The sequence below is a fragment of the Poecilia reticulata genome, chromosome 4, assembly GCF_904066995.2.
Source record: "Poecilia reticulata chromosome 4, P_reticulata-male-v2, whole genome shotgun sequence".
NCBI classification, from domain to species: domain Eukaryota; kingdom Metazoa; phylum Chordata; class Actinopteri; order Cyprinodontiformes; family Poeciliidae; genus Poecilia; species Poecilia reticulata.
Genome location: NC_088833.1, coordinates 19,469,687 through 19,482,294, shown reverse-complemented (window position 1 = coordinate 19,482,294; position 12,608 = coordinate 19,469,687). Strand labels below are relative to the sequence as shown.

General features: G+C 38.9%; 3 protein-coding genes across 5 annotated transcripts in view; 2 read left to right on the top strand and 1 right to left on the bottom strand.

Moving 5' to 3' along the window:
* cpamd8 (C3 and PZP like alpha-2-macroglobulin domain containing 8) overlaps positions 1-4,957 on the top strand; it is a 41,365-nt gene extending 36,408 nt beyond the window's left edge. The window contains exons 42-44 of the mRNA XM_008406975.3: positions 887-958; positions 3,681-3,876; positions 3,996-4,957. Of these exons, the coding sequence (XP_008405197.1) occupies positions 887-958; positions 3,681-3,876; position 3,996 (269 nt within the window). The 3' untranslated portion in view covers positions 3,997-4,957. The remainder of the gene's footprint in view (positions 1-886; positions 959-3,680; positions 3,877-3,995) is intronic.
* A 64-nt stretch (positions 4,958-5,021) lies between these two features.
* cimap1d (CIMAP1 family member D) lies at positions 5,022-9,366 on the top strand. 3 transcript variants are annotated; one of them, XM_008406972.3, is made up of 5 exons: positions 5,022-7,070; positions 7,158-7,238; positions 7,627-7,737; positions 8,184-8,297; positions 8,879-9,366. In XM_008406972.3, the coding sequence occupies exons 2-5, from the start codon at positions 7,199-7,201 to the stop codon at positions 9,364-9,366; spliced, it is 753 nt and encodes a 250-aa protein (XP_008405194.1). In that variant the 5' UTR covers positions 5,022-7,070; positions 7,158-7,198. The 3 variants fall into 3 exon arrangements, with proteins under 3 accessions (XP_008405194.1, XP_008405192.1, XP_081462565.1); XM_008406970.3 differs by having other exon boundaries at positions 8,876-9,366; XM_081606439.1 differs by lacking the exons at positions 5,022-7,070; positions 7,158-7,238 and having other exon boundaries at positions 7,251-7,737; positions 8,876-9,366.
* A 63-nt stretch (positions 9,367-9,429) lies between these two features.
* On the bottom strand, positions 9,430-12,252 carry cks2 (CDC28 protein kinase regulatory subunit 2). The gene is made up of 3 exons (XM_008406974.2): positions 12,062-12,252; positions 11,599-11,726; positions 9,430-9,904 (listed from the first exon to the last, which is right to left on the bottom strand). Exons 1-3 carry the CDS (start codon positions 12,118-12,120, stop codon positions 9,861-9,863), a joined length of 231 nt encoding a protein of 76 aa, XP_008405196.1. The 5' UTR covers positions 12,121-12,252; the 3' UTR covers positions 9,430-9,860.
* Between the last annotated feature and the right edge of the window lie 356 nt (positions 12,253-12,608).

The following is a 12,608-nucleotide window of genomic DNA, read 5'->3' as shown; positions in this document are numbered from 1 at the left end:
GATGTGCAGAGCTGGAATCAACTTACCTCAAACGACTTGCAGCTGTTATTACAGAGAAAGATGATTGTACAAAACATTGTCTCAAAATATTTATTCGCACAGTTTTCAGATTTTAGTGGTCGTAATGTGACAAAATATGGAAACATTCAAGGAGCAGAAACACTTTATTTACTTTGCCGTTTACGGTTGCATATCTGGTCCATACGAGGCTGCTGCGTACACACTTTGCTTTGCTGCTCAGTTTTATTCTGTCAATATGTGCGTGCACCTGCAAAAGTGTCTGAGCCTTGATCTGAGCTCAGGAAACAGCTGTTCAGGTGACGAGCTGATTACTGGACGAGTCCTCAGAGGAAAATAAAAAACTTCTACCCATCTTCCACCCCCCCCTCCCCGTCTCCCCACCAACCCTCACTCGCTCTCCGTCATATTACAGGGCTCTCTCCAAATGACAGAGTGCTTTTGTCCTTCCTCAGAAATCCTCGTCACATTCCTTTCCGACGCACAGCCCAACAACAAAGGAGCCTTCATGTTGCGGAGCAGATTGGGGAAAAGGCATAGACAAAACTTTGGTGGGAAAAGTCCTGAGCCTGTGCCAAGTGTTTCATGCTGTAAATGATCAAAAGGACTGACGCGCTCCCTGACCTTGTTTGTTTGCGTATGCTTCAGTGGGGTCAGATTTGTTTCACGGCTTCCTCATTTTGAGGAAAGAAAAGGAGGCTGTTCTTGTTTCCCTCCTTCGTGATTTGGCGCCTTCTATTTTTGGAGGGATACATTTTGACGAAAAGTCTTTGTTAGGACTAAGGAAACCAAGCTGTTTATCAGCGAGATAGTGGAAGCCACGTTTATGTGAATGATCTAAAGTCTGTCTCTGTGTGTGTTTGTCAAGGTAAGACCATTGAAAACAACCAGCCAGTGGTGAACCAAGAAACCGAACAACCTTCAGTGCCTGTACACGCAGGTAACCATACCACACCTTTTCTCATATAAACCATCCGCAGTCGTCTCCTGATCCTTCACATTCACGTCTGGAAGAATCGGCAGCTGTGTTTACTAAAAGAGGCCGTTATTCTGCTTGTGCAAACTTTCTTTATCAGTCAGAGGCAGCTTGTCATGTCAGATTAATGTTAACATTTACAACATATTTCCACATACTCCTAATATGCAAAACGCAAAGGTGTTTTCTATATGCATGGCCACCTATGTGTTTATATTTACTCTGAACCAAAACTTGTATGCAAAAGGCTTGGATTTGGGCCAGAGGGCTTTACCTTCCATGCACAAAAAGAAAAAATATATATATTTTAAATAAAGTATAGTCTCATGTTATAATGCTACAGTTTAATCCAGACCTAAATCCAATTGAGAATCTGTGGCAAGATATTTATTTCTTCACAGATGCTCTCCATTCAGTCTGACAGGTGTATTTTGCAAAGAAGATTGAATAGGAATCTCAGTCATTCATTTTTGAAATCATACATAATTTTTCTTCCGCTCGCCAAATATTCTCTACTTTGTGTTGGTCTGTCAAGTGAAATACCAATGAATGAAGTTTATGGCTGTTGCGTGACAAAGCACAAAAAACGTCCAAAGAGAAGCAAGCAGGACTAAACAAGAGAACAAGGAGCAGACACAAAGGAAAAGGGGTGAGGAGATTAGGGTTAAACTGATTCGTAGGTGTGTGGCGGCACATTCCCCTGCCGCCACCTCACATCTACAATCAGTATGATAAATGGGAGGATAGGTTTCACACCGGGCTTGCTTGTTGCTGTCAGGAAGCTAACCTTTTCTCCTGATAAGCAGCCAGAGAATCGCTGAAAGGATGTTTCTCTGCGTGGACGTGGGATGTAATCGTATTACCTTTTGGCAATGACAGCATGAAAACACATTACTGAAAGTCTCAAGTTCTCGCACCTTAATGTTTGTGTGTGTATGTGTCAGGGGAGTCGGGGGTGGAGAGGTGCTCATCATTTTTTTTGGGCACATAACATTAAGTTCTATCTACAGTTTCTTAGCGGTATCCAGGTGTGCATTTGTGCATGCATGTTTGATGTCGCGTGACCTGCTCTGACTTGTTTCTCAGCCTGCAACTCCCAGTAGCTGCTCCTCACAAAGCTTCTCTCAGTCAAAGGTCTCCCTCAGTACAAAAGCGAAACGCTCGACACAAGAATGTGGTGCACAAATGCAGGTATATGCCTGTCGCTTGCGATCAAAAGCAAATATGCTAAATGTTAATTATTACATCTCCTGCCTTTTGCAGCCTCTTGAGCCACACTGACACACACACTCAGCTATAGTGACGCTTTAGATTTATTATTAATATAAACTGTAAAATCACTGTCACTGTAAACCATTAAAGTTCAATCTTCTGAGAGCAACGAGAAAGCAAAAGGTAAAGATGAGTTCGGCCAAGAAAAGGAGACTCACCAAAGGAAGCTGGAGCTCTGGAATTACTTTCCGTGTGCAGACTTGTCTTATTAGTGAACCTGCTGCAGCGGTCAACAAACAGTCAAATACAGACTTGAAGGCTTCATTTGATCTGTGGTATTTCTTTTATCATTTGCTTTGGGTCCTACATGTGCAAGTCTTTAAATATGGGGTTTCGTGCAGAATGTTCCATCTGAGCCATTTTAAAGTGAAACTTTAATACCGTTAATCACATAAAACATTAAAGAGAACATTCTCTGTCAAACAAGTTACGGAAGGGGGCCCCCTCCTGGTCAGCATTTGAAACTCCACCTTAAGATACGATGTCCTAAATATTGACTTCTATAATGAAGGCTGTCTCATAATTCCCTGCCCTTCACACAAACAGGCAGCCTTAAATTAGTTTCTGTCTCTAGAGAAATGATTCTGCAGCTAAACCAAGCAACCAGAAAGACTATTAACATGAAAACATCCTGCCATCAGTGTTTGCTCTCTCTGTAAAGTTGCAGACCTTCTTTCATGTTTTTCTTGAAGAGGACGCTTCAATATTCCTCAATATTTGTAGCAGCAGTGAGACCAGTGGACTCCCAGAGTTTGTGGGGGACACAGGCCACAGCCACCTATGAACTGATAAATCCCCAAATACTTCAGACCCCCTCAGACAACGTTTAATAATGCCTATTTAATAGTTCAAACACCAAATATACCTTGATATGCATTAATATACACAGTGGAAACTGTCTTAGTACTTCCACAGAAGCTAATATCTACAGTCTTCCTTATTTCCTGTCTTGGGCATCCAGCCAATCAGCTCCAAGGAAAGTGAATGGTTCTCTTAAATTGACTGCCTTGCAAATGCCAGCCAGTAACGGGTCACTTACCATTGTATTTCACTCTTTCAAATATTTTAGATGTTTTATATATATATATATATATATATATAAAGAAGTCTATGGAAGAAAAAACATCCATAAATTATGTAGAGCTGCGTTCCACAAAAAGATCTGTGAATAGGTGAATCTGCGCATACGAGGGGGTCCACTGAAACGCAAAGAAATGATGGCAAGTAACCAAACTCCCAGCGATTCTTGGCACATCTGTCTTGAGATGATTTGACATCTAGAATGCTTCTAAGATGGTCATTTATTCCTCAACAACTTAATTTCTCCTTTACAGGGTGTATATTGTGATCAATCATTGACCGTACTTGTCTGTCATCGGCTTTTATTTATCCGAATGTGTGTCTGTCCCTGTAGGTGAAGAGGAACAAGGCTCCATGCCAGAGGTGTCCTACTACTCCTATGAATACGACTCTGATCCTTTCCTTGCTGACGGAGAGGGAGGGGACCATTTTGACATACCAGAAGGTGGGGGAGGTGTGCAGCATAAAGTGCCCCTACAAGCAAATACCCAGCTACCCACAATGGACACAAAGAGCACCCCTGAGCGATGGTATGTGCGTCTCTGAATTAGATATTCCTCCGGTTGTTCTGACCGGAACTACCTGCGCGATTCTTTTTGAGGTACTCTTGTGACAAAGTCGTTTCTCTCCTTTTCTTTGTCGTCCACAGAAATACACAGAGGGAAGCCATACGCCCACCTTGAAATTGTACCATATTTTGTGAATATATGCTTGTGAATGGAAGGAAAATGGAGACTATGCAGACTGGCTTTTACAGAAAGTCGGTGTGGTCTGGGAACTGAGTTTATGTTGCTAGTTGAATGGAGTCAGAGTGGATGTTTTTATCATGTGTGTCTGTTTTTGTGTGCGGTAGGATGTGAATGAGAACGATTTTAAACTACAATCCTCCAGACCTTTCTTACTCATCAATAGTCAGCGTAGAATCTGTATCCAGTGTGCTGCGTTTATAATCACTAGTTTGTAATTAAACTCAATGTTAAGCAATATGTTTTATTATATTTTCTATCTGTGGTATTTATTTGTAGCTAGAACTCCTTATTTCTATTTTAAAGTCATTACCTGCCCACACAGACTACTTTTTTTCCCCCCGCTGTTCTTCTTGATGTGCTTATTTAAACACTTTTTTTTTTTTTGGCTTTAACACCGAATAACTGAAAGGTCTGATTAAAATTATTGTGCTGGTATTCTGCTGGAGAAACACATATGCTAACCATATGCTTTACAGAAACATAAGCTGATGTTCTTTTTCATTGTAAGATGCTATCTTCTACAGTTTTTTTATTTGTTGCACAGCTTTGAAGAGACAGGAAACATAAACTGGGAGCAGAGTAAAGTCTGTCAAATTACAGACTTTACTGGAACTTGTGAACGTCGCTGCATTTGGACTCTGCATTCGTCTCTGAAACTACTCAACCACCATCTCTCACCATTCACCTTACATGCCAGGAAAGCTGATTGTACAGATCATAAGCTATTTTGTTGTTGTTCAACTAAAAGGACGTTGAGGAAATTGATTGATGTAAATGTACCAAATTTGACCAAATGTAATCCTGATTCATATCAAATACTGTTTTTGAAACAAACGAGAATAAAATTTATACACAAACCAGGCTTTTGTTTCTAGGATTGAATTTATGTTGGGTTTTCTTCAGGTCAAATATATAAACATCAGCAATTTGTTCCTTAGCTCCTGCGGGTATTTTTGGTTGGATATTTGACCACGTGTTTAATCAGAGCTGAAAGAGTGGATTTAAATTAGTTGGTGTCTTTATATGTGCTTGGCTTTAAAGCACAGTCAAGAATGGAGCAAATTTAGAAGGTTAGTGTTATTTTGCTCTATTTCCTCCAAAAACAGTTTTGATTGAGTTGAAGAATAGTAAGATAGTTGTTTGTCTTTATTATTCCAACACCGGCCATAAAATAGTCCTTCAGTATGATGATGCCACCACCACCATGCTTGACATTTGTACAGTGTCCTTTGGCCTGAAAGTCTCACCTTGTCTATTCCAAAGGTTTTGCTATATTGGCAACAGTTGCCTGAATACGAAACCTTTCTTTTAATTTCTTGAGAAGATTACCTAAAAATGTCGGTCTTCTCTTGGGATGTAGCTTTCTTTTCTGACATGCACCGACTCAAAGTTTATGTCAAACTTTCATGACTGTGTACAATGACACTGGCGTTGGAGCAACTAGAATTGGGTCTGTCAACTGTGGGACCTTATATAGACAGATGTGTGCCATCAAGTCCAATCAACTGAATTTACCAGGTGGACTTCATTCAAGTTGTAGAATAATCTGAAGGATGTGGAACAGCTTTTTTTCTTTTTTCCTTTTTTTTTTTTTTTTAGCTGCAAAGCTAAGGCTGGGAATTGTTTAAATGTGATTTCTTAGGGTTTTTTTTAATGAATTTGCAAAAAACAAAAAAAAAAAACTTCCACATTATCATAATGGGTTAGTTGTATGTAGAACAAGGGTCAGCAACCTTTACAATCGAAAGAACCATTTTTGCATTTGCATTTTCAAAATGAAACTTAATTTTACAGTATCGTAAAAGAATAACAAAACTTTTATGATCGAAAAATATGCTTCTTCTGAATAATGATATTTGTAGAAATAACTGGTGTCATTTTGCTGTAGAAAACAGAAAAACTGGTTAAAAAAATGTTTGTTTCTTTTCATTTCTACACTAGCTTCATATTTTTGGTTCAAATTGTGAAAAAGCTTATGTAAATGAATTACAAGATGATAATGTACTGGAACTGTGTGCCTGAAAATATGGATTTACATCACATTTGTTTTCACATCACCAAAGCAACAGCTGAGAAGGGAGCTAGACCGTGTTAAAGTTTAATGTTTAGCGATTGCACTTGTCACTAGTCGGCCCCCTGTGTTACCTCGACCTCCAGCAGATTGCAGGTCAGACCTCTGTGTCTCTAATCACTACGATTAGACACAATCCCAAAAAAATATATAATAATAGCTAGTGTGCTGCTGATATTCAGCCACAGTGAAGACAGTGCAACCAAACAATTATAAGAAGATAAACTCAAGAGGCTGCTGGTTCAACCTCCAAAAGTGAAAGTCCGATACACCAGACAAATACTCTGTGGCTGCTGCATCTGTTGCATCCAAGCGTTCACGATTGATCAAAACATTTCTCGACAACAAGCCACCGCTGCAGGGGGGCTGACTGCAACAAGCTACCCGAGGCAGTCTCTGTGGCAACTGCATGCATGGCTGAAGAGTGATGTTTCACGTCCACGCTCCAATGGGCAGAAAGAGTGAAAAGAGGAAGGGGGGGGAGACGGGGATCTTGGTTCCACGCTTTGCAGGGGACAGCTAGCATTACACGAGAGTGAATCAGAGTGATGACATTGTTTCTAAGTACCAGCTCAGTGCACCTATAAATGTCCAACCCTTTTGGGACGGAGGCTATTCACCTGTCTGAGCTGCTTTGGACGAATTATTGATACAAAAGAGGCAAGCTGGCAGAGGGCTTCAGTTTGAGCTACAGGGAGGAGTCTAGCGCTTTGTTGCCGTTTTGATGTGCATTACTGGTGTCAGGTTTCCCGATTGTTTCAGAGGAAACTAGGGATTGATCCTGAATGGTTGCTGAAAAGTTCTCCATGGTGGGATAAAGCAGAGAGAACGATACATCGCTGGTGCTCATCTGGTGCATGCCCTACTTCACCTTTGGCTGACATGAGAATTTGACTTCAACGAGGTGCATAACTCGCTTTTTTAAAATAATCATTATTATTTTATTTCCCACCTCCATGCAGTTTGACATGTTGCATGAATATCTTTGTAGTGCTGCAATGGTTTTTTAAATCCTGAAGGACCCTTAGCCCAATGGAGAAAAAATACCCAGCAATTGCAGGGAAAGAGAAAGGTGAGTGCTTGACTGAAATAATAAATCTTAATGCTGTTATTGATTTATCTAGCTTTATAGTGTGTGGGCATATTAACACCATTAGCATTAAATCTTGCTGTCACTTTTGGTTACTTTAACTGACATGAGCAAAGAGGGGATATACATATATGCTGTGCCGACCTGCCAGGACTCGCTCTGTTCTGAGAAAAAAGAAAGATTGCTCGGGATTTAAGTTGGTCAAATGGAAACTCTCTCCCTTTACAAAGCTACAGTCCACAATAAATTACTACTGGTGGGTTTTTTTTGTTTGTAGCTGTGTATTTAAACATTTGTGTTGTGAATGCAATAGAGTATATAGATTACGTGAGGTTGTGTATGAGCAAATTCATCAGACACCTGTCTCCAGGACCAGGACCTGGGCGCTATGGACTGCCTCCCACCATTGGGTTTGTTGGCCACGACTTCACAAAACCAACCAGCCCGGCCTACTCTTTCCACGGCAGGATAAGTAATAACAGTGAGTGGCATCGGGATTACAGATGCTTTATGTCACAAAACGTTTTCACATGCTCCAACCAGAAACCAAAAAGATTTTGATTTTCAAAAATGTTCATCCAAAAGAAAGGAAAAGAAAGGAAAAAGGTATAATGATGTGGAGATGTTTTTATTGTCTTCCCACTGTCACACTACATACAGTCAGATTGTGCTGGGTTAAAAAATGATCTGGTCAGATATCGGTAAAAAAAATAAGTGAAAACATCTGAGTTAATATCAAAATGCTTCTTCGTGTTTTTATATTGAAACACCAACTCCAAAAGTGATTTCATCTTCCCAAGATTTATATTTCACACCAAATTGTACTCCATTGTGTGGTGTAGTAATGGCTCTGTACCCCTAGGGGGAGACAGAACTTCATAGTTCTCTATCTAAGCACGTCTGAAGGTTTTTACTTTATTATTGCAGTGCTTTCTCTCGACTCCAGTCCAGGACCTCTGTATCATGTTGATGCAAAAATCACTCGCTTTGGAAAGGATGGCACACCTGCATATTCAATGTTGAGTAGAATGAAAACACAGAGTAAGTTTTTGCTCACTCTTTATGGATGGATGTTAACTCTTCATACATTTTATTCATCTATTTTCCCTTTGGATCTTTCCAGAAACCAAGTTTCAGTTGTTGCCTCTGAACTATATGAGCTACACTCTAGGCCTGTCACGATAACACATTTTGATAGATGATAAATTGTCCCAGAACTTATTGCAATAAACGATAATATTGTTGTTTTGAGACCATTTTCAAGTAATATAATAGTAACTGTGGCACAATAACACAAGAACACATTTTCAAGCATCAATATCATTTAAAGACTGGAATTGGAAGACATTTTAATTATCGAAAATAAGTAAACAACAAATAAAATTAATAAAGTCTCTGTAAACAAGATTATTTTTCAAAAACAGGCTAGTCGAGACCAAAACATCAAACTGACGATCATTCAGTCTTTGGTAAAAAGAGAAAAACGATACATCAAGCAAATGAAAATTAGCGTTTCTTATAATTCATCATGCGATTAATTGATTTAATGTTTATTGTGACAGGCCTACTACGCTCCACCTTTATTATTTTGTATTTATATCTTCCCGTTCTCCGATCAGTAGAAGAGTTATTCAGCACACCTGGACCTGGTACATACAGTCCTGAGAAAGCTCCACCCAGCAACCTGCAGCGCAGACAGCCCTCCTACACGATGGGCCGTCGCACCCGCTACCGCACCGTGGACCCGGTCCCTGCTCCCAACAAGTACAGCCTGCCTCCACTACTGGGCTCTCACATCCCAAACAAGAGAGCCAGCGCAAGTTACTCCATGCTGGGTACTTTCAGCACCGGGGGACCATCTGAGGATTTAGCAAAGACTCCCGGACCCTGCCGATACAACAGTACGGACCCTAGTGTGTATCGGCCGCGGCAGCCTGCGTTCTCCATGTTGGGACGTCACGACGTACCCAAAGACAAGACCAAAAAGCCCGGTCCAGGGACGTATAACCCCGAGAACGTCACGGCTCACAAGACCAGAGCACCAGCATACTCCATGGGCGTCAGACACTCAGAATTTGTCACGCCACTAGTGGTCGGGTTTTCTGACTAACATAGGGTCAAATAAACAAGTTTGGAATTTGAAAACAAAAAACACACAAAAAAAAGCAACATATTGCATTTAATATTTTATTTTGTTCTTTAAGTAACAAGGTACTTGTTCGCAACATTTTAAACATTTAATAACAACGAATTTACATAACGCAAACAAAAGTTTAACAGGAAAAACCCCTATAGTCACTCAGTACATAAATGCATCTCGAAGAACAAGGAAAGACATTAAAAAATATGTTTAAAGTACAACTGACAAGTAAACATTCCCCTTCATATTGTAGCATATACAAGGTTTTTATTCACAGTGAACACAAGCAGCTTGCCTCTCAATACAAGCAAAAAAAAAAAATACATATATGTTGAAATTCTGAAGGGAAAATGTAAAGTTTTCTACACAAATCATTAGAACGTTTTTAGAGACAGATATACATGTAGAAGAGAAGTGCAGCTCGATGATGCAAAGGAGCTTTACAGCTTGAAGATCGTTCCCATTCATTCCTTGGGAAGAGGCCTTCTGAAAAGGAGTATGTGTGGTTCTGCAGTCAAAGCAAGAGAAGACAAGACACATCAGATTATATAGAAGATAAAATAAGGACAGACTTGTGTGGTTTTGCTTTTACATAATTAGCAATACAGCTCATTCTGCTCACAGGGAGTGATACAAAGCAGGGGATTTAACTGTGAACAATGAAGAAAAAAAAAATTTAAATAAAACACAGCCGAGAAGAAATATATATATATATATATATATATATATATATATATATAAGAACAAAAAACATAACTCTTTAAAATAAAAATAATATAATAATTTCAGTTTTCAGAACATCGTGGACATTAAATTCTTGTAGTTAGATTTTTAGATCTGTATAAATCATGAACTAAGCACTGGAGTTAGTTTTCAGTTCCTGGTAAAGAACTTCTGTGTCAATGTGTTATGATTTCTTAACTTATTAAATTCATTTCCATTTCAAAATATATAATGCTTAAGCTTTCCAATTTACCACCGACTCTATAAAGAGGTTTTTCATCCATGATAAATTTATCCTTATTTGAAGATTTTAAAAACGAGCTGCATATTATGTAATCTCATAGTGTTTAGACTAGAACCCAAGATTGAAAGTTGTCTTGAGGCCATGAAAGCAGTGAAATAGACCCGTGTTTGGGTTATCAGATAGAATCTAGAAAACCAAAAATAGTAACTGTAAAAATGTTCAAATCAAATTGTGATGTAGCAAAACAAAAACAGAATAGCGTTTACTTATAAATTGTTGAAGAAAAAGGACATCATTTGTAGACATTTAGACTTATTTTTGGGAAAACTGGATAAGTAACCATGTCAAAGATTTTTTTCATACTTTATTAGTTCTGGAAGTTTAATTTAAAAACAATTTTTTTAGCACTTTTTCATGACTGTGCAAAACATTGTAAATCATTTTATTTGTAGTGTGATTTTGTCCTCAAGTACATAAAAGCCAAGTCCTGCAGAGACATCCAGTAGTGAGTAGTTTATTCTGATCTACAGAGTAAACTAAACTGATGGAAATAAGAAATGTTTCCAGTCAGTAAATCCCTTCATGTTCTGGAAAGGTAACAAGAATCAAAGTGTATAAAGTGTCCAATTTTCAGCCCTAAACTTTCAACTAGCAATTCACACATTCTTGTTTCATTTCATGTCTTGACAGCTCAAAGTATGATTCTTCCTTAATTTTGAGTAAAAAAAATACTCTCTTATACAAACATTTTTAAAGTTGGCAAAATGTGGGAAGTATAACTGATATATATATATATGTGTGTGTGTGTGTGTTTTTTCCCTTCTTTGCATATTGTCTTTAGGAAAAAACCTGATATTATCAAATGAAGCTGGTCAGAGCTCAAAGAAATTCAGAAAACAGTGGCATCCAGGAAAAGCCTCAATGGTGCCCCTCTGTCCACACAGACTTCAATCTTTGCTAAAGACAAAACAATACATCAGCACATAATAGAGCACTGAATACCTTCTGTCTTTATGAAATGATAGGTTGAATGTTACATTTTAATTTGATTAAAATTATCGTAGTAAAATCTCAGGTTTGCTCAGAAATTTATTTAAGACAATTCCAGTTTATATGTTTTTTATATAGAAATGCGACTGTCGAAATTTAGAACACTATTCGAGCAACAAGTAAGTTCTTCAAGAGCAGATTTTCCATTATTCAGAAATCTGTCCTTTGGCTCCTTGGTTACTGACCTGGTTTGTGAATCATGTAGTGGATCCAGCCCTGGCTCTGCTGCACCCCCAGTCCTCTCCACTCTTCTTCTGTCATCAGATGGGACGAGGGGACCAGTTTAGACAGCTGCTTCGGAAGCACAACATGCCTGTAAGGAGGTTAACATGGTCACATTTCCAACAATCTGCCACGTTCAAAGACGTATTTAAATATTAATGAGACCGAGGTTAGCAAAAGCCTGTTAGCATGGATAACAGTTAGCCGGATGATGTTTTGATTCTACAGGACAACGGTAATTTAATACCGATATATTTAGAATAGTCACTTAACTCATCTACGCACAAAAATGTTGCAATAAAAAAATAAGCTGGCAGCATATTTTAAGTTATATGATGAGCCACAAAGCTAGAAAATTGAGAAGTCGTGATCTTATGTTAACGTTAGCACATAAAACCAGCATAGAAAACTTGAACAATGCAATACCTGTACTCGAACTCCTCATCGTTGTACTTGTCAGAATAGAAAATTTGTTTCTTGGACATCTTATCTCAGTTATAATCCTGTTTTCGAGTGAATAAACTGGCTTGCGTTAGTTACGGGCGTAACAACCTGCTGTCATCTGCCGCTGTTTTCCAACGACAATTCAAATCCCGACCGTTACCCGCTTCCTCCTGATTGGCCAGACGGCAGCTCGCGGACTCAGAGTGATCGTCTAGCTGTGAAAAGATGAGCCACTCATTCGTAAAACCAAAAGAGCCAGGATATAAATTGAAATAAGTGATATTTTTCTTCCAGAAATATGAGCTTTTATGATTTCTTCTGTTTTTTTATTATAAATAGGCAAGCAGTATATATTTTGCCTAAACTTATGTTTAGTTTGAAAACTGGATCACGTGGTGGGACTTGAGTAAGCAGAAACCATTGAGAGCTCTTCAGTGTCTCTCTATCTCTGCGTTGCAGGACTTAAGGACAAACGGTCCATAAACTCGTAAACAAGAATGACAAGCAAGCTGTACGCGCACCTTTCGCA